General features: G+C 39.5%; 1 protein-coding gene across 5 annotated transcripts in view; it reads right to left on the reverse strand.

Annotated features, from left to right (window-relative positions):
• RBMS1 (RNA binding motif single stranded interacting protein 1) overlaps window positions 1-24,439 on the reverse strand; it is a 213,270-nt gene extending 188,831 nt beyond the window's left edge. For 2 of the 5 annotated variants that reach the window (XM_044242184.1, XM_044242183.1), the window contains exon 1: window positions 23,937-24,439. In XM_044242184.1, the coding sequence (XP_044098119.1) occupies window positions 23,937-24,011 (75 nt within the window). In that variant the 5' untranslated portion in view covers window positions 24,012-24,439. The remainder of the gene's footprint in view (window positions 1-23,936) is intronic. The other 3 variants (XM_044242187.1, XM_044242189.1, XM_044242190.1) reach the window with 3 other exon arrangements.
• Between the last annotated feature and the right edge of the window lie 1,902 nt (window positions 24,440-26,341).

Consider the following 26,341-nt stretch of genomic DNA (forward strand, 5'->3'; position numbering starts at 1 on the left):
CACAGAAAAATGTAGAATCACTTTGACTAGACATATTTTGTACACATTGCAGAAATACTTGATTTTATAGTTAAATAATTTTGTGATCAGTAGTGAAAAGAGTTGTTCAACTGTAATTTTCTTTGAAAAATATAGACGGTATCTCAGTCAGGGGTTTTCAAGAAATCTTTGACAAGATTCCCAGAGAATCAACTTTAAAATACTTACAAACTTTATTATGCTTAGAGTTACCCTCACCTTCAACCCATTCTTCATACATCTGCTAAATTAATCTCCCTAAAATGTTGTCATTCTTCAGCTTAAAAATGTTAATGGCTCCCATTGCCCAAAGGATAAGAGTAAGAACTTTTCACTTGCCACATCTTCCTACATGTTTTGCCTGACTGAATGCACACTGCTCCTCCCGTCCCCTCAAACATAACAAGGCTTTTCTGCCACCAACAACACTGTCCTGATCATTATTTCTTTCAAGGCTGGCACAAATGTTTTCCCTTCCACAGAACCTTTTTGATCTCCCCTAGAGAGAAGTGAGCTCTGTTTCTCCAGTTTTCCACAGACCATTCTCCTCAAACCATTCAGGGTCCTCATCTTGGGTTGTTAAGGGCCATTAATTAGGTAGTACTTTCTCTAGTTATGCTATACTCTCTCCAAGATGGGGGTTATGTCCAACCTTTGAATCCTCCATATGCCTAGTTAAGAATATGTATGCACGGATGCCTGGGTCCGATCAGAGAAGCATCTGCCTCTGGCTCTTGTCATGATCTCGGGGGCCTGGGAACAAGTCCGCATCAGGATCCCTACTCAGTGGAGAGCCTGCTTCTCCCTCTGCCTGTTACTTCCTCCACTTGTGTCCCACCTTCTCTGACAAATAAATAAATAAAATTTAAAAAAAAAAAAAAAGAATACGTGTGCAAAGGGCATTATTTTGGAAGGATATGTAACAAGAACCCAACATAAAAATCATGACCTAAGTCCCTTAAGTTCCTTGAAGTTACTGGGAGTTCTAAGAATGATCTCTGTTGGACTAATGTCTAGTTTAACTTAACATTTTTATACAGCATTTAAAAGAAGCAGTATACATTGAAACACCCACATCTACATACAACTCTCTTTCATCACGCTGACATACTGAGAATGAGGATGAGCTGTGGGAAAATGGGTCCAAGAGGTAACAGATGATCCTCAATACCTGTAAGAACGAGTCTAAAGTAAAGTAGACATCCCTCTAAACTATGAGTTACAAATGAAACAAAGTTTAGAAGCCATTTTGGACCACCTGAAAAGTAGCTGCCCAACAGGAACCATAACCCAAAAGAGCAATTAACATTGGGCATGGAGAATTATTTGTTGGAAATAAAATAAAAAACCCAATGTTAGTATGTACAAAACTCAATTGCATCTTGGATGCTACAGGAAATTATAATTATTGCCCTTCCAACAAAATGAAAAACAACAAAAATGATTAGAAGAATAAAGATATTTCCACACAAGTATAATTTTAAAATTAGGACTCTTCAGTCTGGAAAAATATAAATTTAAAGGAGATATTTTTAAAGTTTATAAAATCATAACCAAACTTCTTCCTCAAGTCATGGAAAATCAGGAGTGGAGAAAACGTTTGAAATGTTATTTTCTTGGTGAAAAAAGAATGCCAATAGTACTTCACAAATGTGTGTGGATCACATTGCTTTCAGTGTCCCAAACACATTAACAGGTCCAAGAATGGTCTAGCCACACTCACAGATGATAGATCCTTTGGTTATTTAAGGGATATTTGGGACATTTGGTTGACCTCATCCAACTGTCAACTAATGCTCCCCAAAGTTCCTCCCTTATTTCCAAAAGTAGGTGAAAATTGTGTTTGGAAAACCATTGGTCTAACTCAATATAACCTTTCATATATTCTAATTGTAAATGGAAGCTCACCAAGTATTTTGAGAAGTCGGTAGGATCTATACTACAAGAGAAAGTAAAGGACTATAAAGAAAGTTGTCTGTATTGAGGGCTCCAAACTCAGTTTAGCTTTAGGCCAGGAGTAAGAGGAGACAACCGCTTAATTTTTTATTGAAAAATCATACTTCAGATAACCTTTTAATCTTCTGAGGTGCTCTAACTCAGCCATTCAAATACCATGATCCAAAACTTTCATAGATCAGGTTGACAGTCTTTTTCTGAAAAACACCTTTTGGCCTTATAACAGGCCAACTTTCTGTCAAGCAGTTCAAACTCTCTACAAATGGGCTTGACAGATTCTCAAATTTTAGACAAGAGACTTGAAAGAGGAAGAAAAAACAGTTGGAACCACTGGCCTGAACTGAATTCAAACCTTTCTCTCAGTCTGGAGTTATGATATCTTGCTATGCTTTATTTTCATGTTGCTGTAAACTAATTTTCATGATTATAAAAGCCAAACATCCCTGGGAAACTGACAGGAAAAAAAATATTACAGAGAAAACCCAGTATGTGTATTAAATATACATAGTTATATTACTAAAGCACAGAAATATAAATCAATCTCTTAAATATTTTCCCTTTCAAAAAAAAAGATCACTCTAGTTACGTATCCTTGCCTCTTGTTGCCATCAATACTGAAGGATTAACCTTTCAGGTACTGGGTATAACTACTAGATTAGCCTAATCGAACTTTTATAAGCACGCCATGGATTTAACAGCTAGTCTGTGTTTGGTTTCATTTTAATCTATGATATTCTGTTACCACTTTGCATTTGCTAGTTTAGTCAATGCCTGAAAGAGGGTACCAGGAAGTGTATTTTTTTATTGATTTCTCATGTAAAGTTATTTTCAAACAAATAAAATTCACTCCGTAATCAATTTAAACACCATCTCCCTTGTTTATATAAGCTTACATTAAAGTCCAAAGAGTTGAATGCTTACGCTCAGTCACAAACAAAATAAAAGTATTAAATTCTTTGACAGTCAAAGAAATAATTCTCATTCAGTGATCCCTTTATTATTGTTATCTTTAGTTTCCATTGGGGTTTGTGTGAATCAAATCAAATCAAATCCCACATGCACTTAGACAGAATTACAAATGAATGTTCTCCATTCCTGTTTAGGTTAAGAGTCTCAAGAATGACTATCATGTGAGTATAATGGCTGTCTTTTAGCAGTACTGACATAAAAGGGCTGTTCAACTGTGTTGTTTAATTGTATATATTCCAGTGCTAGGCAACTCTCCAAACCTTATTGTAAACATTGTATAAGCCTGGAAGTTCAGGAAAATAATGGGGAGTTCAGGCTTTCTACAGTTAACTCCAAGTGACAGTTGACTTCTCCTTAGGATTTTATATATTGTTTACCATGATTAGTGTACATTGCTCTGTCACATAAAACAAGCTGACATTTGGAAATTCAGACTCATGCTATGCTCTAAGGCTGTCATTTTTTTCTCCATGAACACTGCCTTAGTGCTGTGTTTTCTTTCTTGTAATCTATTACAAACTGATGTACAGTTACGTTAAGGTTACTAATACAACAGAATATAATAGAAATATATAATCAGTAGCTATATTGAGCAGGTATTAAGTATTCTGGTTATTATGTTACAGCAACAGAGAAATTTTAATTTGATGGAAATTATACTTTTAAAGTATTTCTAGGCAAAAATTCATGTTTTTGTATACTCTTGCAGGAGTCACTAGTTTCTAGTCACTAGTCCGGTGATTAAGGAAGAAAAAAAGGCAGAGAACCATAGGATAAAAGGTAGTACATTCCTACCCTTTCGTTTTATAAGAATGAGGCTCATTTACTGTTCAAAGGACATTGTTTATACATTCCAGACTTCCATCTTATAATTGCTCCAGGATTTGTAAAAAGGAAATCTCAGCAGGGCAGCAAAATTTATTCAAAGCAATAGCTGCACATAATTGGTATAAAATACCAGAACAGTCTGCTCTGAAAACTCTCTTCTCAGCAACACAGATTTCTACTCCCTCAACTCTCTTTCTATATTCAAATAAAGTTTGCCTTCTTTTCCACTGCCTGAACCTTTCCCTCCCCTACCCGACTAACATTTTTTTAAATGGAGAATTTTCAACACAAATTACATGGGAAATTTTGACACCCATTTAGTTTTATTAGTGTTTACCTGGTTACCACGGCAACAGGTAAGAAGGATGAACTCTACTGTGGAAGGAAAGTTGGTTTTACCTTTAGTATTTTCACAGAACTTTGTTAGGCATGTGTTTTGCCACACACAAAAATGAGTAAAAATTTCATTGTTGTCTTAGTGTCCTCTCAAGAAATCAATGAAATGAACAAAAGAAAGGATGCGAACTTAAGAAATAAAGGAAGGAGAGTCACAAAATGTGAAAGACCCCATATATTACAATCACAAATCTTCTGCTAGCACACTGTGTCACTGTTCCAGAATGTTAGTTGGGCTTCTGATGAAACTCCTTCAGAAGTGATATGGAAAGACACAAAATAACTGCTTCTTCCTATTTAAAGTGCCATTTTCATTTTAAAAGTTATTTCAACAAGTTCTTTTTGTGTGTTAACAAACAAGCTTACAAGAGCTTTGCTAATTTAATACCACTCTAAAAATGCCATTAGATAGGATTTTAGACATTTCTTTACAGACATGAAGGGGGATTTGTGGATGATTTTCTTGTTGTTCTTTTTGGAAAAGAACCAAATCTCCATGAAACTGGAAACATCACCTCCCAATATTAAGGATTAAAAAATGTTCTTGAGGGGCGATGGTTGCACAACAAGGTAAATGTACTTAATGCCACAGAACCGTACACCGAAAAACAGTTAACACAGGAAATGCTATGTTATATGTATGTTACCACAGTAAAGAAAACAAAAACATTCTTGGGCTGTTTTCAAAATCTGTCATATTGAACTTAGAACCTGTTCCTGATAAAAGGCACAGTCTAAGATGGGTCAAATGAAGTATAATGGGGAAAACAGTAGGCAAGAGGTAGGCTTGAGTAGTATGAGAAATAATAAGAAAACAAATATCCATGAACTAAATGCCCTGAGAAGCATTTTCAGCTGTATTCAGGTAATATATTACGCTATGATGTGCTAATCTGCTTTTCCTTATGAAATAATTATGGCTTTGAGTCTTTTTCTTTTTTTTTTTCAAATAAACCTTCAAGGGAACTCTCAGATCAAACTGAGGCATTTTATTATAAAGCTGAATAAACACACACATACACATACACAAACATACACATATATAATACATACACACATACACACATCCTATGAACTCAATAAAATAAACCAAAAAAATGGAATGAAGAACAGTCACATGTTCTTCCGGCTGTGTACATATTAATTTCCTATCTTTACTCTTTGAATATCTTCTTTGTAACCAATTCCCTTTGCATGGAAGCAACTAGTGTGGTGATTAAGGATCAAATATCCAGAATAACTACATCATGGAAATAAATGTATTAATTTTTAGTTGAAGTAGATACCTTAATGATAAGAAACCTGGATATAGTAGTCATTTCAAAATAGAACTCAGTCTAAATAAATATAACCTACATTTGTAAAGCATATAGTATGTAACAGGAAGGGTTCTTGTATTTTTTGCTTTGCTTTTACTATCTAAAGCCTTAGGACCTGCTCTACGTTAGTTGCTTTCAATTTCTTTCCTTTACATTCTGATGACTGGTATTTATAAGGTTCCTATATATGGAGGACAGTAATCGGAAAATATGAAAATGCTATTTTAACTTCAAAATGGATTTCATTCAAGAATTAAATTAGGTCCTGCATATCTACTTAACAATCCGTTATAGTTTCAGTATCCAATAGGAGAGTCACTAGCCATGTGTAGCTAAAAATGTTAAACTCAGTTCCTCTGATGCACTAGCCCAATTTCAAGTGCCTACTAGCCCCCATGAGGCCAGTGGCCACTGTATCACAGTGTAGATACTGAACATTTCTACAATCTCTGGAAGTTGTATGGGACAGGGATGTCCCTTCAGGATTGCTCTAGAAAGCAACCTTCCCAAATTTACTTGAAAGGAGGTATTTTGTATTACCTTATAATGTCACTTCAAACTATTTAATATCAACAGTTGTTTCCCTGTTTTCAGCATCGGTCTGTGATGTAAAGCAAGGTACAACTGCATTAGCAGCTAGTTTCATAGAAAGTAATCCACTGTTGATAGCAGGCCTGGCAAAATGCTTTCCACATAGTAGGCACTCAACTAAGTAATCCTTATCTTATTCGAGTAATAATACAGACTTTTAAGAAGGCAAGAAGTAGCACTGTTAATTAAAAGAAACAAAACTGGGGCGCTTGGGTGGCTCAGTCCGTTAAGCAAGGTCCTGATAAGCTTAGGTCCTGATCTCAAGGTCATGAGACCAAGAGCTTAGGGCTCCACGCTCTTAAGCGGGGACTCTGCTTAAGAGATTCCCTACCCCACTCAACACACACCGACTCTCTCTAAAAATAAATAAATAAATCTTAAAAAAGGGAAAAGAAAAGAAACAAAACCATCCATTAAGAAAAGTAGTAAGCAGCCATTCCTCTATCCAACAAATAGTTAAGGAACCCCAAACCTCCCTCTGTCTTTCTGTGCTCTTCTACACCCTGGGAGGCTGACCTATAATGACCTATGCATTGAGGAAATCCTCCTTCCTCCAAGTTCCTATTGGTTCCAAAAGAAGGCACAGTCGGGAGATCCCTCTGTGGGAAGAGAGTGAGGGATATCTGCCTAACATGGGCTGGCCTTTGTCCTTGGCTGAAGGTCACTGCTCCTCTCTGGCAGTTCTCTGCACAGGGCCACCCTTCTAAGTTCTAATAATGGCTCCCAATATAGCCCCTCCAACCCTGCTTAGCAAAGGTAGGTGCTTATTTTTTGCTGGCCTCAGAATATCTCATTATCCCTTTCTGGTTTCCCTAATTTCTGCCAACACATTTGTAAATACTCTTGTTTATTAAATATCCTTTAAATACCAAATTTAAGTATATGTTAAGTACATACGGTATGTTTCTGGTCAGAACCTTGATAAATATAATCATATATACTTCCACACAGTTCTAGGCCCTCAGAGACCTCCAACAAATCCCAAGAAAATATATTTCTTAGAAATGTAACACTTAGAAAAAATTTAAATGCTTTTTAATAATAAAGCCCCAACCATATGTTACACTGATCAAGTAGAGACTGTATTTTAATGGGCCTCCCATTTTTGTACACATGATATTTGCTGTATTTAACTTAAGGCAGTCATTGAATATTTTGCTTCTCTACGTCATTAAGTGCTTATGTGACAATGACAGACTAACTTGATAGTAGGGATGAGGTCTAGGCATGAACAAGGAATTCAGCAGTAAAGCTAGACACTGAGAAAATTATTTAGGTAATTTAGACTAACAGCCCATTTTTAGCCTAACCATGTGTGTATTTTAAGCAGAAGCATTTCATCCCTAAAGAATTCTGCCTGTGGTTCATATTTCTCTTTATCATGTTAGTAAACAAAAGATATGGACTCCATTTAATCAACATCTACTAAGTACCTACCATACGCAAAGCATTTAGTAGGCACAAAAAGGAACAAGATGTATTTCTTGTCTTAGAATCTTACATTCTTAAAAAGGAGACCACAGCTATATAAATTACTGTTAACAAAGTGTTATTTTAAACTATTACTATATAGAAAGAGTAATAGTAATATATATAAAACACTTATTATATATATATAATTTTATACCATACTTTTTCTTTCCTGATATCTTCTGACTTTTTCAATCTTTTCCCCAACATGTAAACTATATTATAATGTAAATTTATTATACAGTATAGTCTAAATGAAATTCCACTTGATAGGAAGTAAAATATAATAAGAAAAGGAAAAATCGAGTTAGTAAACTTTCACGTCTCATTTTCAACATCCTAAAAATGGGATTTTATAAACTGTCTATGAGTGAATACAATAAGACTGAGTACATAACCAATAGAGAATTTGATATGTCTGCCTCAATTTGCCTGTATATTCTTAATAATGTGGGTAAAAAAATTGCTCGAAAACTTCCTCATATGTTGAGGAAGTTATATGAAAGCTACTCAAACCAGAAACTTTTAGTCTAGGAAGTAAACTTGGACCACATAGGAAACTCCCTGTATACTGAGAGAGAATAATTACTCAGATGCCCTAACTTTCTCCTTGGACTTTACGCCATGATCATCGAACATGTATGTTTTAACTTAGGCAGATAATACACAGGACTTCTAAAGGGTCAAGCATGACCATCCATCTTCCATAGCTGAATAATAAGTAAGTAAAGGAAATCCAAATACAGGCTACTTCTGCGCTTAGGTAGAGGTTCAGAGCAATTCATGCACAAACATTAACAATAAATTGTGCTGGATCCACAAGTTTTAAAAAGATGATCTACTGGATCCTCCCGAGAGAACTTTTTAGCTCAAACAGTCAATTAATTGCTCGGTAAAAAACAAACAAAAACAAAACACCTAAAACATCTAAAAAAGGCATGTCTCTCCCCAACCTTTAAACATAGCACCCTGGAAACCTCCCCGTGACACGTGTCAATGACCAATGGTCCCCAAACAACTCCGTCTTCTTACAGATAATACAGAGGCCTTAACAGTATTTTCCATCACTCACAGCCCTTCCTGCCATTTCCCTTTGTGCATCCCATGCCTTTCAGAGATTACAGTTATGGTTAACACTTCCAGGAAGAAGAACAAAAAAGGCTTGAACCAATCAGTACAGAGGATTCCTGAGACAGTGAGGAAAAAACAAAAGTAGCTACAGTTGTACCTTGCTTCTTCTCAACGACACATTCCCAAGAATACTGGGTGTAAGTCAGATATAACAAAATATCCTCATCCTCTCCAAATGACTGAAATTATTTCACAAACTTTTTCTTAATATCTAGTTAATCTTTAATAGGCCACGGTTCCTGACGGCTTTAACTTTAAATTATACTTTCATTCAAAGATGTAATGATCTACAATAACCTTTGAAATACATAAATGAACTAAGGATACATTTTTACCGGCAAATCTTTTAGTAAAGTGTGGAAAAATCACTCTCTCTTATTTGTTTAATATATCCTAATTTCTCCTGTATTTGATTTCCCTAATGGATGGCATAAAGCCAGGCATGGTATTTTCAGCTAGTGTACTTAATGAGTATAAGATAAAACAGCATGAGGGAAAAGCTATGTCCAAGTGGTATAATAGGCTTGTTGATGCTGCCTACCGTGCATTTTGTTTTTTCAAGGTTCCCCTCGTAATCGACTAAAACAGAGTTCCTGAAGCCTGATCGTATGATGAGTACTGAAGTCCTCCAACTATGTTCAAATATCTCATAAAAAAACAAGAGATGCTAGAGACTAGTATGGTGTGCTTGGCATTAGGAAGAAGGTGGTTCCCATCAGAGTGGTTGGCGTCAACAAATAAAGGAGGTGTTTAATCAGAATCTCTCCGGGTTTTTTCCTCTGGCGACCAAACACATTACAGCAGGATGGGAAAAGGTTAGCAAGAGTGAAGTAGTTTGGACTCTATCCTGCTCGTGTGGGAAAGCTCCAGGCACGTCGCAAAAGTAAGAGGGTTTTGGCTCCGGACCCAGGCCTGCAAAAACAAAGACCCTTAGGAATGTGGTAAAGGAAGAATCCAAAAGCAGAACAAGGTCATGAACGGGCCAAAAGCCATAGAGGACGAACCGAGTCAGCTATAGGCTTCCCAGCTTAACCTGCAAAGTTAGAAGCAAGAGAACAAAACAGATTCCGCTCTGGAGACTGGCGAACCAGGAGAAGCAACCAGGCCACCAGTGGAAGGGAAGTGCAGAAGTCTCCCTAGCCCTGTCTGTGGGGGTGACCTCAGACACAGCAACCACTACTGGCTTCTGATCAGATTCTGGCTGGTGACACAACCATTCACACCCCTACACCTCTGTGATAATCCTGGAATGACTGCCAGAACTGTGTGTGGCTCCTCTTTTCTCTTCCTTGTCTCTAGGCCACTGCACTGACAGTCATGTGAGATCAGGCCTGGGCCTCCCCCATCACCCCCACCCCACCCCAAACACCCCCCCACCACCACTCTGTCCCTCAGAGCCAGACCAGCTCCTGTCTCTCCACTTTGAGTAGCTTTCCTCACCACCACAATGAGGGGCTTGAACCCAATTATCTTAAAACTTCCTCCCAGGTCTAACATTCTCTGATTCCTGGATGTTACCAATTCCCAGAACCATAAAATGTGGAGATGAAAGGAATTCATAAGTTGTCTATTCTACCTCCTGCTTAACCTAAGCTAACCTAGCCGGAGCTCAGAAGCTCTGAAAGTTCTCTGCAGTTGTTTCTAGCTGGTCGGATACAGCAATAATTAGAGCTTAAACACCTTAACTATAGAGCATGAAAAAAAAAAAAAATAGGTGTAAGATCTTTTAAACATCTAAGAAAAAGTTTGAAGGAGCCAACGCCCGAGGAGCAGCATGTTCTATTGCTTGGAAGGTCATACCGAGCAGCACTTTCCAATCTCTGTTTGCACAACCTTCAGACCATCGTGAAAAATCACAAGGGGTGTCAGAAAATTCTCCAAACAAAACTAATTTTCAATTTCTCATTAGACTTCTGCATTTATAGGCCAGGATGATGGGATGGCACGTCAAATAAAGTCTCAGAAAGGAGAATAAAAAGTATTAAGGCGAAATACAGTGATACTTTGAAATGCATTCAAGAAAAATCAAAAAGAATGTCATCTGTTCTTTAACAGTGTGGTTTAGTTAGTCAGCTGCTTTTCAAAACTACTTTTGTTCTCTGATAATAAATATTCTGTCTCCCTCTTCAAAAACACTATTTTCTTAACAGGGTTTATGCCAACTATCATACAACAGAGCTTGAAGAAATCACTTGTATTTAAGAAACAAGCATTTAAAACAATAACATTTTCCATTGTGTCTTATTATTAATTACTTTTAAGTCCTAAGTTTGCGAAACAAAACAAAATGAAACAAATAAAATAAAAGTCATAAGTTCATCAAAAAAGATAGCTATATTTAAGTTTGGAAGACATCAAATTCTCCCAAAATTAACATAGAGATTTCATTAAGCCCATTCCAATAAAAATCCCGTTATTTCTTTTTCATGGAAACTGACAAGCTGATTCTCAAATTTATTAAGACCTAGAATAGTTAAGACCACTTTGAAGAACAGACACTTAACATATTGCAATAGTAATTATGACCCTATAGTACTGACACATGATCTACGTAGAATCACACGGAAAGTCTAGAAAAACAAACATGTAAATGTGGTCACTTGAGTTACAATAAAGGCCATACTGAAATCCAAAGGGGAAAATGAAAATGTCTTCTTAATAAATGGTGCTGGATCAACTAGATTACTAGATATTCATGGGGGAAACAGACTAAAAATGAACTTGACCCTGTCCACACCAAACACAAAAAGACAGATGTAAGGCTGCTGGTTACTGTTGGGGAGTAAACACTGGGGCAGTACATGAGGACGCTTTTCCAGTGCTGGAATGTTACATAGAGACCTGGGGGGCCATTCCATGAGTGCATTAATCTCTATATTTAAAATCTGTGTCCTATACACATGCTCTACCTCAATAAAAATTTAAATAAACACACGAATAAAAGAAATTATCCCACTGTGCTCCATGATGGCCCAAATCATGTCTTATTTACATGTTTGCACCTTCCAGGGCACCCTCCACAAGGCCTGCTCAGTGTTTGTTGCATTTAATTAAATTTTGCCAGGTAGCTCCAACTCTGTGATCTTAAGGAGAGGATTTTGCTACAATATGTCTGAGTTGTGATAGCAGAACTATAGCTGTGTGCTTTCTGCAGGGCGGACTCCTTTTAAATTCCCAATGTATTCATATTTAAAATATCTGGCTCTCCCCCCCCCAAAAAAGAGGGAGATAGGAACATTTGCATATTGAAAATCAGCCCCATTTTCAGGGTTTAACAAGATTCACATCAAAAAGGCAAAGGAAGAAAAACAAAGAAAGGTGCTGCCATGTGGCACCCTCGCCAGCAGATGTTCACTCCGGCCCAGACACACAGATTACTATCACAATGTACTTATCTGAACATGCTATCGTCAGACCACACAGCCAAATCAAATTCTGAAGGCTCAAAGGATGTGCACTGGGAGAACATCCTGTACTCTGCAGCATGAACTTAAATTCTGTGACAGAGACAGAAGGGTACAGAAGAACACCGCAGATCACCCACTGTCATTTTAAATCCTATTTATACAGTAAGAGAGAATCTGTTCTTTAAGAAAGCAATCAAAATCAACGTATAAGATATCTGCTATTAAAATGAAAACCTGCGGAACCATGACCAAAAAAGAAACATACTTCCCCCCCACCCCAGTCTTCAGCAAATTAGATAACACACAATACTCTTGTGATTATTTTTAGATAAAGAACCATTTCGTGAAATATTTATGAAACAGAAGAGGCTAGTTATATGTGATTTTAAATATTAGTTTGGGTGAAGAAAAATGTAAACAGCTTACCATTTCACTACATCATATTTAAATTCAAATCTCATTAGGAGTAAGCATGTGTCATCAAAATACTTTCTATTATGCTAATTACGTTCTCTTTTGTTCAAAGTATTACATCATGTCTGCACTTCTCTAACTACATTTATACATTGCCAAATAAAATTTTATTTTAAATTTCCGTATAAAATTGGATAAGGAATCAGAAAGAAAATCTGATTCAAAGAGGCAATTGTAGTTAGCAAATTCTTAATTATAATCTATGGCATTAAGAGGTAGTAAAGTTTTGTTTTGTTCTGTGTTTTTTAGTCAAATGAAGTCAGACACACTTGGTCCCTGACTTGGGCTGACTGCAGGGGGAAGAGCTTATAGGCAACAGTCACCCCAGCGGATGGACCACTAGCACAGCATACACCCCTGTAGCTGGTCAGCAGTCAGTCCAGAGCGACATGGCTCTTATAGTGCAGGAAGAAAAACTGGGGGCAGGAGTAGGGGAGAAGGGAAAAGAAGGAGGGAGGAGGGGAAAAGGAGAAGAGAGTGGGAACACACTCGAGATTGCCCAAACCCATGCACTTTATCCTCACCCATTTTCATTTTGCACACCCTTGGGTTTTGTCTAGCTCTTCACTCAAGAGTCAAGCCACAATCCAGAAACAAAATACAGGGTCCATGGTTTGCCTCCTTCTCTTAAGCACCGACTGGTTCTGTTTTGACTTCCTCTCAGGGTAGAATTCTTAACATCTTAACATGTGCTCCACAGGCTGCCTTGGTAAAAGTTTGAGGTGAAGGGGAATGTGCCGCCATCAGATTCCTAAGGTGTGGAGTTCCCCTATGAGTTATGAGCCACTGGTGGACCAGGACTAGATGAAAATAAGAGAAGTGCTGGAACTGGACAGTTTGTTCTTTGTAGTTTTGTTTCATTGTTATTTCCAGCCTTAGAAGCTGTTTGCTTGATTTGATGTTCAAGGAGAGCAAGGAAAGCTGGAATGCTCTAATAACTGAGCCAGTGATGAACAAGGGATGAAAAGCACTACTAGAAAGCTTTGGACAGCATTTTTTTTTTTAAAGATTTTATTTATTTATTTGATAGAGAGAGATCACAAGTAGATGGAGAGGCAGGCAGAGAGAGAGAGAGAGAGAGAGAGATGGAAGCAGGCTCCCTGCTGAGCAGAGAGCCCGATGCGGGACTCGATCCCAGGACCCTGAGATCATGACCTGAGCCGAAGGCAGCGGCTTAACTCACTGAGCCACCCAGGCGCCCCTGGACAGCATTTTTTAAAGTGAAATTATTGGCTGGGGCTGGGGGCCATTACAGGAAAACAGGTGAGCAGGAAGCTAGTCTCCTAGGGAGTGAGGAATGAGGAGGGTTCCCAGGGCGTCACTGGACATCACCAGCCACACCTCCCAACTCTTCTGGAAACCCAGTCCCCAGTCCTAGAAGCTTATAAAGTCCTGCTAAAGGACTGCCTCTCAGGTGAGTTAGGAAAACCTACCCACTTCCCTGAAGGGGGCAAAGATGGGTTCCTGGAACCTGGAATTCCAACTCTGATACTCATACTTTCCCCTCACCCAAACATTGCCCAGCACAGTGCTCTGTGCTACGATGTGATTAGCATGGAACAACTATCTATGAATTCTAAAATGGGCTACTTTTACAGGCTCTTAAAGGTTGGCTGGGAACCCTATCATTAAGAGTAATAACTTATGGGGGCGCCTGGGTGGCTCAGTCGGTAAAGCCTCTGCCTTCTGCTCAGGTCAAGGTCCCAGGATCCTGGGATCCAGCCCAGCACAGCATCAGGCTGCCTGCTCCCCCCTCCCCCTGCTGTGTTCCCTTTCAAGCTCTCTCTCTCTGTCAAATAAATAAGTAAATAAATAAAAATCTTTAAGAATAACAATTTATGTATGAAATATATTAGATGAGTTTCAAGTTCTAGAGAACTGATGAGTGAACTTTTGAGAACAAACTTGAAAACAATTCACTGGTAAGTTAAGTTATTCCCAACCACTGAACAAATCACATAGACCTCTAGAAAAATATCACCTGCCAGCTCTAGAACTTTTGCTGTAGAATATTTTCTGGTAGGGGCGCCTGGGTGGCTCAGTTGGTTAAGCAGCTGTCTTCGGCTCAGGTCACGATCACAGGGTCCTGGGATAGAGCCCCACATCGGGCTCCCTGCTCAGTGGGGAGCTTGCTTCTTCCTCTCCCTGCGGCTCTGCCTACTTGTGCTCCCTATCTCTTTTCAAATAAATGAATAAAATCTTTAAAGAAAATTTTCTGGTAGACACCTTTTAGGGTTGTTTAAATAAAAGTGTGCAAATAATCAGGTGGAATGAAACCTAAGAAGAGGCTACGATTAGGAACTTTTTTTTCCTTAAGGCTTCCATCTTTAAAACAATGAAATTAATCAAAGTTGCACTTTGAAGGAGGCAAAGAAAGTTCTGGGAACAAATCAGTTAGTGACCTGAAAAATCAAAACAAGCACTTTTTTTTTTTTTTTTAAACTAATGTTTGTATTGGTCAAAAGCCCGTTTAGTGACAAATCTAAAAGCTATTGAGAAGACAAAGATAAAGTTGATGATATTACAAATTTCTAATATAATTTACTTTTGCCTACAACCAAATATTTTATCTGAGTCTTTATTTTATAAGCTGTTATTGCTGGGGCACCTGGGTAGCTCAGTTGGTTAAGTGACTGACTCTTGATTTCAGCTCAAGATCCTGAGATCAAGCCCCACATGAGGATCGCTCAGCCAGGAGTATTCTTCTCTCCCTCTCCCTTTGCCACTCCCCACCCTCCAGCATGGGCATGTGCGAACGCTGGCTCTCGTGTGTTCTCTCTCTTCCTCTCTTAAATAAATAAATATATCTTTAAAAAAAAAAAGTATAAGCTGCTATTGTTACTCTATAGGCAGGGAAGGGCTGAGAAATTCTCCAGTACAAATACACTACCAATTGTAACTCTCAAAATAACCGTGTTTAAAAAAGTGTTAAATAGGGGAAATAGTAGAGTGTTATTTGAGGAGCTCAAGTATAATCAAAATACAAGTTTAAAATCCGAAATTCATTTTTGGCAACTTTTACCCTCCCCCCACCACCAACCCGAGAAGAAACTTAAGAGCAGTATTTCATGACGTATCCATCCAACTCTGCCCATTTTAATTAGTAAATTTTTCAACTGATTAAAAAAAAAACAAAACCAAAACTAGTCATCACCTAAAATGGGGCCACACACTTGCAGAGCTGGGAAAATGATGCAGTTTTCCTACAAGATCAGTAAAAATGACTCGTGATATCTATGAAACGATTGAGTTTTGCTGCACAAAACCTTTCCCTGAAATCACTCCTCATCTGGGATGAAGCCCGGTAGCACCTGCTGTTCAATAAGCAGCCAAAAGGGTGGGTTCCCCGTCCCCCCATGAGGCAAACAGAGGACAATGTGATTCTTGAAGGACTCAGTTTCATTTGCAGAGATGAAGAAAGCTTTTTTCTGAAATAGAGCTAGAGAATGACCAAATAAAAAGAATAAATGGTTATATCTATGAAAGATCATGAATAATAAAAAATCTGCTATCATCTGAAGAAATAGCAGGTCACACCGGACGCATGATCAACACGTAGATGGCAAGCACACGATGATGTAATTAGCAGCATAACAAAACTCTAGACGTTTCCTCCCTTTGCCCTGAGCAAGCCTAATAAATTAGAAGAAATAAACATCATTTCAAATCGTTTAAAACAGTAAGAGTAAAATTCTGTATAACCATTATGTCATTATTTAAGCATTATATTCTCAGCCTGTCACAACCTGAATAGGTTGGCTTAGTAGCACATTTATAAGCATAAAACTTGAAAAATAATAATGTAAAACAAGGTAATTGAATACGAAACTCTGACGTGAAGGAATTAAGCTTAAGTACCAAAACAAAAAAGTGTTATTCTGTAAAAGTCTAAGTACTCATAAGAGGATTAAAAGGGGCAAAAAATACAAAACAATGTTGATTATAAATTCAAGAAATTTTCACTAATTAATCTAAAGCCCCAATTTCTTTCTAAAATTCCCAGGTTTATTGTGGCCTTTATTTGCCCTTTACTTTTTCTCACAAAACATATGGCAGAGTTTTTAACCCCACCGATGCCGATTTTCGTGATTTCTTTGTCACTCAGACCCTTGGTGTGCTGTCTTCCTGGGTTATGATTTTGTAAATATTTTTCTTCACTTATGTCTTGTATTGCGTCTATTTTGTATTTCCTGGTAGCTGGTGAGATGCTAGAGAGCAAGGACCAGATACACACTCCATAACCTTTTCCAATTTCAAGTGCAAAGAACGGTGCTCTGGGATCACTCAGGAAATACAACCAATTAGTTAGTATTTCAGTCCTTCCTGAACTTTCATGAACCTCAGCAATTTTTCAACAAGCTTAAAACTTAACCTAATTCTAGAATACAGAATACAGATGTTACAGCCAACGATGGAAATCATCCACCAGACATCGTGCTTACGGTACCAGAGTTAAAAACAAGTTAACTGTTCATATTAGCATCTGATCTCACTTGTAGGATTTTTAGGTTTTCATATTGGTCATCTAGAAAACTGTTCTCCATCCTCTAAAAATGACAAAGGTATCCATTTAAGAATTAGCTAAAAGCAACATATGGAGAAGGACAGTGTTCAGTTCTGCATGTTTTCTTTCCCAGGAGGTCTAAGTGTTGATTCTTTCCCCTCCCCTTTTTGTCTCTCTCTCTTTCACCATCTTTGACACACTTCTTTCCAGTGCTTATTTGAAATATTAAAATAGTCATATAATTAAGTTCGGGGTAAAAAAATCATTAAGAGAAAGTAAAGAATTCAGCTAAGGGAGATAAATATTCAGTTTATTTTTGGCCTAGCCATCACCACCCCTTTTACATTTCCCTTCCTATTAAGAAATGTTTAGGGGCAGGGCACCTGGGTGGCTCAGGGGGTTAAAGCCTCTGCCTTCAGCTCACGTCATGATCCCAGGGTTCTGGGATCAAGCCCCCTGCTCGGTGGAGAGCCTGCTCCCCTTCCTCTCTCTCTCTGCCTGCCTCTCTGCCTACCTGTGATCTCTGTCAAATAAATAAATAAAATCTTAAAAAAAAAGAAAAAAGAAATGTTTAGGGGTGCCTCGGTAGGTCAGTCGGTTAAACCCCTGACTCTTGGTTTCAGCTCAAGTCACGATCTCAAGATCCTCAGATCGAGCCCCACATCAGGCTCCAGACTCCAGCTCTGCACTCCGCACTCAGCAAGGAGTCTCCTCTCTCTCTTCCTCACCCTCTGCCTGCCCCCCCACCCCCACTCCTGTGCTCGTTCCTGTGCTCTCTCTCTCTCCCAAATAAATATTTTTTTAAAAAAAGAAAGAAATGTTTAGTTTCTATTACCAAATTTGTTTGTGTGTGCTCAAATTTGCATGTATGTTTCACACACGTGATTCTAAGGAGACCTTTTGCTGTGTATCATCATCTGGCCAAGCTCCCACTATTAAGTCTGTAGCATCCAAGTGCTGCCTCTCCTGAGGCATGGACAGTTTCCATCAGGTCTCACTATTTATCTTTAAAATAACAGAACAGAGAAACCACAACATTTAAAATAATTCTACATAAAATCTCCACATCCAATATTCAATTTTGAATATATATGCTTTGATTTTACACCAAATAAATGGCACTGCATTTAAATCACTCACGTATCATTACTACATTTTCTTGACTAAAGCTATGGCACATTGAATACAGTACTTCCACGTAAGAGCAACTTGATATGGTTCTGCTTATTCCTCTAATGCCAACAAATGTCATCTTTAGGGTTATGCAACAGCCAGTAATTGAGAGATAACGAATTTTGAACACCTCAGTGCTAGTTTAATTTTTTTTTTAAGGTTTTATGGATTTGTTGGACAGAGACACAGCGAGAAAGGGAACACCAACACCTCAGTGCTAGTTTAATTTTTTTTTTTAAGGTTTTATGGATTTGTTGGACAGAGACACAGCGAGAAAGGGAACACAAGCAGGGGGAGTGGGAGAAACGGGCTTTCCACCCAGCAGGGAGCCCGATGCGGGGCTCGATCCAAGAACCCCAGGATCAGCACCTGAGGCAAAGGCAGATGCTCAACCAACTGAGCCACACAGGTGCCCCTCAGTGCTAGTTTATATTTTAGTTGTTATCCATCAAATGAATAAATATTTTCATCGAAATACACTTTTTTTTAAAAAGCCATTTTCTTGAAAACTGAGCAGGAAAAAGTTTGAATTGTCTTGGTGGGGGCCACTGACAGGAAGCAAGGACCAGGCTGAGCCACCGGTTCATCACATGTAACGGTTCCCTCCTCAGTGTAATACTAGGAGATTTTTTTTCTGGCACCATATGCTTTAATGAAGAGTATACGAAAAGGTACTTTTTGTAAATTACGCACTGACGCATTAATATGTGATTCCTCTTAGGGATCTTGTTCAATTCATAAAACAGCTTAAAGTTGTCACAATAGGGGCAAAATAAATCAAAACATAAATCAAACTATAGTAAGATTTCCATAGAAAATTAAACTGGATCATCAATTTTGGTCTACAATTTTTCCCCTGGCCTAAAAAGATTTTGCATGTACTTCTTCTGAATAATAATAGTCACTAACAAGCATTTATTTAGCACCTACTATTCTGTGGATCAGACAAGAAACCAGGGAAGTGTTGATATCCCTTGCAGAGAGATACACAGTGGGATAGGAGACCATGCTTGGGAAGAATAAATGTTAGTGAACTGAGCATCCAATAGAAAACAAACTAGACAAAAAATTCCTCATCCTTAAAAAGAATGAACAATATTTAAGTGTCCATATGATTTTACTAAGCACCTATTCTTCCATTCCATATGTCCCTCAGGTGATTTCTATTGGTTAAGTAGACATGGGGAAAATATTTTATTTTCTGAAAACCCTCTTTTTATTAAAAAGAAAAGGAAGAAAGACCCCTTTGTCTTTAACTAGGACCCATAACTTAAAATTTCAGTACTCATTAAATAAGCTGGGGTAATTTTCAAGTTCCAATAAACCATGAAGCAAAATACAAAGTCTGAGCAATATATCAGTAAAGGTTTTTTTTTTTCTTGAAACTGTATTACATGGAAATTGCCTATATTTGAACTTAAATTTAAAACCAAGATTGCCAATCACATAGGTCTATCTAGTTATACTAATACTAAATGATTGAAAATTCTCCTACTTCTCTTCACTTATCTTTTCCTACTTTTTTCTAGTAGCTCAAGATTTAGCTTCCAACATATAAAAATGTAATAGATGCTATGGGAAATCCAAAAGAAAGAGCTATTTGAAGGGAAGAATGCTACAATATTGCATTATAATGCATCTTCATTTTAACCATCCAATGACCTTGAGTCTTCCAATACCACTTCTAGATAGCCACGCTAACCCACTCACTGAAGGAACCAAGGTACATTCAAGGTGTAAAATATTGCATGGCTGTTTTGATATATTTAAGCAAACTTTATTCACTGTATAAATGCGGTCACTCTACCCTAAGTCTTAAAGTCATGTCTCTGTATAACCCGACCATCTTAATATACTCAGTAGCTCTATGTACCAAATCATAACCTCTAATTCCTACAGAAACTGATGGACACAATATCCCTATGGTCACTAAAGTAAAAGTTAAGGAATTCCACAAAATGTTAATGTACACAAAAATTCAATTCAGAAAAACTACTTTTTTCTAGTAGCCTTCATCAATACAATCCCAAATTATACCACTCATTATTTTTCACATTTTGACACTTAGGTTCAAAATCGTTCTTTAGTATACACTTATACAAAGATAGCTTTAAAAGAAACTTTTGGTTTAGAACATTTCATAAATACTGTTTAGGCATAAAAATTTTTACAGCAGGCTTTGAATATGGTATATTTTATAGAAATATCTTTTGATAACTATGAAAAAAGATCACAAATGTGTCAAATTGCATCAGTTAGTACAAAATATTAGCTAAACATGTAAAGAACATTTTGTACTTCCTTTCTTCAAAAGAAATAGAGTAGGTATTTCAATTCCCATCTGTATTTGCACATATGCATTGGCAGTAATGTATATTGTAGTATCTTTGAAATAAACAGACCATAAGGGGTGCCGTTATACTAAGTGAAATTGATACAGCCAATGTTTGAAAATATGCACATACAGATCTTTAGGTTAAATTATCAGATTTTTTTTTTTCTGTGTCACTGAAAAGTGGATACCAAATTTAATTTTGCATAATACAGCATAGGTCATTTATAATCAGAAAACCCTTTAGAATAATATGTGCTTATATTTACGACGCTACATCAAACCCCCTCTTAGAATGAACGTGTCAGGTGATAAAGGGAGCCTGCTGTGATAAGACCACCCTGACAGAGGAACACAAAAACACCCAACAAGCATGTAAAATCGGGTTACTTGCAGTCTGTGTCACTCTACACTAAGATACGATGACAATTTCACAATCTCCTTTACTTTCCCTCATGTCCTGCCCTTCCACAGCATCCTCAGATTTACTTTATGTTTAATGCAGCTGTACTATTTTTCTAATGCTTTTCTCTTTCTGTCGAAGTCCAAAACATACTGATACAGCCATACACTGTACCCGGACTCCATAGATTTTTGTTGTTGTTGTTAGTACGTGTAGAAGCAACTAACATGTTTTTAATGGGGGAAAAGTACTAAATAAAATTTCCAAAACAGACTCCGATTGGATGATTAACTCAAGAAGAATTACTTGACAGAAGTTAGTTTTGTAAGCTATGGTAACAAAACTCATTTCAAGTGACATTTTAATTGGTGTGTATTCCTTCTGATGAAAAGAAATCCAATTCAGGCATTCTTTCTTGATTCAAAACCATCATATCCATCTCTCCATTACAGGTTTCAGTCAGGTATCACTTTGTAAACAACCACACCATTCCTCAGTTTTTGATATAGCTTCCAAACAGAAGTTTCAAAACAACTCTGACTAGCAAACACATCACTGTACTTTAAACAGACTGATGTTTTCTATCCCATGTATCAGGAAGTTTAAAAGACACAGCACGGAGGCAAGGATCATCACCATAGACACCAGTTTCTAAGTGAGACCATTAACTCTTGAGGTAGATGAGGCAACACTTGTTTCTAAAAACTAACTACAAATCAAACAAATTCTCTCTTTTTTAAAAAATGACTCACACTATCCTGTTAGCAACAAATATGTCAGGGAGATAAAACAGAGCTAGGTGTTTCAAACTATGCTTACCTAAAATCTGCATCTAGTCACTTTACATTTTAGGAGATGCCCCTTTCTGAGATAATGAAGATTCTTTACAATAGGGAATTTAGGTTTAATTGTCGAACCTGAATACCATGTTATATAGGTCAAGTCAGTGTGTGTGTCTTTCTCCTGAAACAAAGAAATTCAAGAGTAATAGGATTTCAGATTTCAGGAGAAACAGCAAGATATGTTTTGAGAATGTCATTTACTGTAACACAAATCAATATTAAATGCTTTATGCAGGAAGCACACTTTCAGAAAATGGGCCCTAAAGCTTTCTGGGCTCCGACCCTAATTACTGGAGCAGGCTCTCGCCGTTTGTCTCTCTCTTCAATTATTTATGGGGCAAAAAGAGCCAAATGGCATTGCATTAGCTATATTAAATGCTACGTACTTGGTTTCTAACTTACTAATGGTACATAAAAATTACTAAGGTGAATGTGCCTGTAGAAACATGGCCCTTTTTCTTCTTCACCTGAGTGTACGTATTTATTATTCATACAGTTAAGTGTTGAATAGGCTGTCCTTTAGGCACACAATGCTGCATAATTTAAACAAGTACATTAAACATGTATGATATCTAAAAGGTAATGCATTGATTATACCTCAAAATTTCTTTGAACAACCTGTATTTACAATGTAGCTCACAAAAAAATCAGCACCTACCTTGGGTCCCTGAAAACAGTATGTGGGGACCACACAGAAGTAAATACTGGGTATCCTCACTTCTATCATGGTGCTGCTTTCTGGCCACCCAAAGTAAGAAGAGAACTAGGGAGAGTGAAAAGGAGGCCCTTGATTGCTTGAAAATTTCTGGTCTGGGCGCTGACAAGTGTCCTTTTTTACGTGAGCAAATACAGAGCTATGCTGTAAGTACATCACACGGACCACACACACTGTAAGAAAGGAAAGCTTATCAAGACTGAATCATAGATCCTTTGCACCAGGCCAGCAGTGTCCTCTGCCAGCAAGGAGGACATGATTACAGCCTACGGAAGAAAGTTCAGGCGCTGCATCCCTACTTGATTCTTTTGTGATCTAGAAGGACACCCCGAGTAGAGATAGAAGATGCAAATCACTGACGAAAGCTGGTACATCCAACTCCAACCCTCCTAGATTATGAACGAAGCTTCCAAAGCAGTGAGACCCTCAGTCTTCATGGGCCCAATACATTTTATATACATATATGTGCGTGTGTGTGCGTTTAATGCATTCGGAATGCCTCAGATCTTTCTGTAAAAATAAGGTAAGCCCACTAACAAGGTACCCAGGGTCCCTAGAAAGTCAGTTGCAATTTCTAAGGCTACATGTCACCGGCTGTGTTACCTAAGAGTATGCCAAGGCCACTTTTGAGAAGCACCATTGGAAATGGATCTGGGGTCAAAATACAGGGTAGTATTCTTCTAAAGTCACTTCTTTCTCTGCACTGAAATCTGCCCATTGTCCCTCCTTTGCAAAAGCTACCGGGAAGATTAAAAAGGGCATCAATGAAGGGTGAGTGAACTTTGGCCACTTTTCCACCCAAAACACCGGCGTAAAAGTAGAAATCAGTAACCAGGTGAAGTGCCACACCGCACAAAGATCAAGGCGAGGGGCGGGCGCGCAAGGCTGGAGGCGGGGAAGAAAATGTTCCGTCCTCCCCCCACCCCCTCGGCCCAACAACCCCAGTCATCGCGCGCGCGGGAGGTAGAGGGGCGTCCCTAGGGGGCGGGAGGCCGCGCACCACTCCGAGGGAAGGCAAGAGTTAGGGCTCGCGGGGCGAGGCCCAGGAGAAGCGGTCGAAAAGCCGCGCCGCCCGCGGGTCCTGCCGCGGGGCCCCAAGCGTCCGCGGCCAAACCGCCAACGCTCGGCGAGGGGCGCCGCTCGGCCCAGCGACCCTCCCCGCCTCCCGGCCAGGAAGGGGCCGGCGGCTCTTTCCTGTCTAGTCTCTCCCCCCACGGCTTTCTGTAACCCGATCCCCGCACTCCGCTCCCCGGGCAGCCGCCGCCCCGCGCGCCTCCCCGCGCCACCCAGGCCAGCGCTATAGTTAGCAACCCTCCATCAACTCCGCCGGGGGTGGCGGGGGCTCGCCGCGCGCGCCCCTGCCCGGGCCAGACCCGCGCACGCCCCCCGCCCCCCGACTCCCCTTTACCTTCGCTTGAAGATACTGGGGGTAGTAGTAGGTGGCGTACTGAGGGTACATCTGCTGTTTCCACACTTTGCCCATGAAGCTGGAAGGGAGCCTGCCGGGAGCCTGCCGTGCAGGGTCGCGGGCACTTTGGGGTTTCCAAGTCTCGATCTCTCCTGCCTCTCCCTTTCCGGCGGCGGCGGCGGCGGCGGCGACTGCCGCTGCTCCACCTCCCAGCCCGGACCAGACGTCGTCGTCGTCGTCCTCCTCCGCTTTCTTCTCCTCCTCCTCTCAGGCAGAGAGAAAGACACTGCAGAGCGCAGAGGGCACCCCGGACAGGGCGCTCCCAAGGAGTTGCCTCCCGGAGCCCGACTGCTGCGAGGCTGACAAGGGCAGGCGCGCGGACCGCGCTCCGCTCCGGCGAGCAGGCAGAGCCGGGCTCGGAGGTGATCAGTGCAAGTGGAAAGTGCTGCTGCGGCGGCGGCGGCGGCTACGCTCGGTGCCAGGCGGCATCTGGGGTGGGTGCGCCCGATTGGGAGAGGGGAGAGGGGCTGGCGCGCCGAGGCGGTGGGGGGAAGGGCGCGCGGGGCGGGGCTTGGGCGCCGCGGAGCCCGGGACCCGCTGGAGGTGAGGGCTGAGTTTTAACCACTCCTCACCTCCAGGGCTCGCGGTTGGACGGGCGGAAACCCTGGGAGCCCGGATCGCTTTGTGTCGGGGGTGGGGGCTGGGGGGCTGGGGGGCTGGGGGTGACTTGGGGGACCCAGCTTAAGAACTGCAAAGCGGACGAACACCTCGTTGTCTTTCCTGAGTTTTTTTTTTTTTTTTCTTCGTAAGGAGGAGGGGAAGTAAGGGGAAAGTGGAGGAAATCTGATCAATTTTTCACTTCCCCCGCCCAATGATTTTTTTTTTTTTTTTTAACCAAGAGATCGAAAATGATTTAGTGCCCAACCACAAAGCTGGAGTCGGGACACTTGGGTTCTGTTCCTCCCACCCCCAGGCCACAACACTAATTTTCTAGGTGACCTTGGGAGGTTAGTGTCCTTCGGTTTGGGTCTCCCAGATGTGAGACGTGAAATCTTGCCCCCTGCGCAAGGGGAGGCAAGCTCTCTGAAACACAAACACACACACACACACACACACTCACGCCTCACAACAAACAGACGGATCCTTCTAAGGGGAGATGTCGCAAAGAGCAGAATGTTATTATTAGAGGACACAATATAGACATCAGCTTTTCCCTGCCTCTTTCTAATGCTGCCAGACAGTCTGTCAACTCCCACTCAGGAGCAAGGAAACTCCCTGAGTTTAGAATATTTTAAGGCCATTTTGAAAGTCAGGCTGGCATATTGTTGCAGTGTGCTTCAGTGACATATAAAATCAATCTCTCTTTCTGCCTCTCTCCATTTCCTAATTGTCACAGTTCTAGACAGCCCCAGACAGCCGTGGTCCCAGTTCACTACGTAACTGGATATAATTTAATGGACTTAATTGGTCCCTGAAGCTGCCTGTAGAAGACTTTTATGTTCTAGCTCCAAAAGAGATAATACCAAAATGTACAACAGAATAAGTAAGAAATCACCTCCAAATTGGAGTTCTTGCACATCTAATAAAATGTAATAAAAAATTCACTTATTATTAAATAGACCTTGATTATTGTTTTGTCATTTTGGTTTTCAAAGAGTCTGTCTTCCTAAGAGCACAAAAGGTAAATCAGACTAAAATCAAATGCCTGATTTTGTTAAGCAGTTATATTTTTATACGGTTACATTTCTAATTCAAAGCAGGTTAATAAGATACTTTAAGACAAAGAGACAGTGATGTGAGGCTCTTATAATCTTATATGATTTAGACAAATTTTAAGGTTATACATTTTAACAAAACAAAATAAATAAGTTCATATGAGAACATTTTGGATATGCCAGGAGACAAATCATGTTCTCTTAAAAAAAAAAAAATTAACAGTTAGCCTATGTAAAATCCTATAAAGAAACTCATATTTACTGAACTTCTGCTATATGGTGGGCATTGTTGAGGTTGATGTAAATCTGAAGGTCAGCATGCTTCACTGTCTAGTGAGGGGAGCTTTAAAGTTCCTTACATTGTTTCAAAGTAGGACCCTTTCATGTTTTTTGAGCAGAGAACTGACATGAACTAACTTGTGTTTTAGGAACCTGTGTTTGAAAGGCTTGAGGTGATAAGGGAAATTACCAAACTTAGACTGCTCTACTTTTTTCTGGATGATGAAAATCCAGCCTGTGTTAAAGAGCCCAGAAGCACACACACAATTATGTAGACACTTGATTTATGACTGAATTGGTATTGCAGAGGAGTGGAGAAAGAATGAAGTTTTCCATAAATAATTCTCGGTCAGTTGGCTATCCATACGGAAAAAATGAAATTGGAGCCCTGCCTCACAAAAGGGAAACAAA

This window comes from Neovison vison, chromosome 3 (genome assembly GCF_020171115.1).
Source record: "Neovison vison isolate M4711 chromosome 3, ASM_NN_V1, whole genome shotgun sequence".
NCBI classification, from domain to species: domain Eukaryota; kingdom Metazoa; phylum Chordata; class Mammalia; order Carnivora; family Mustelidae; genus Neogale; species Neogale vison.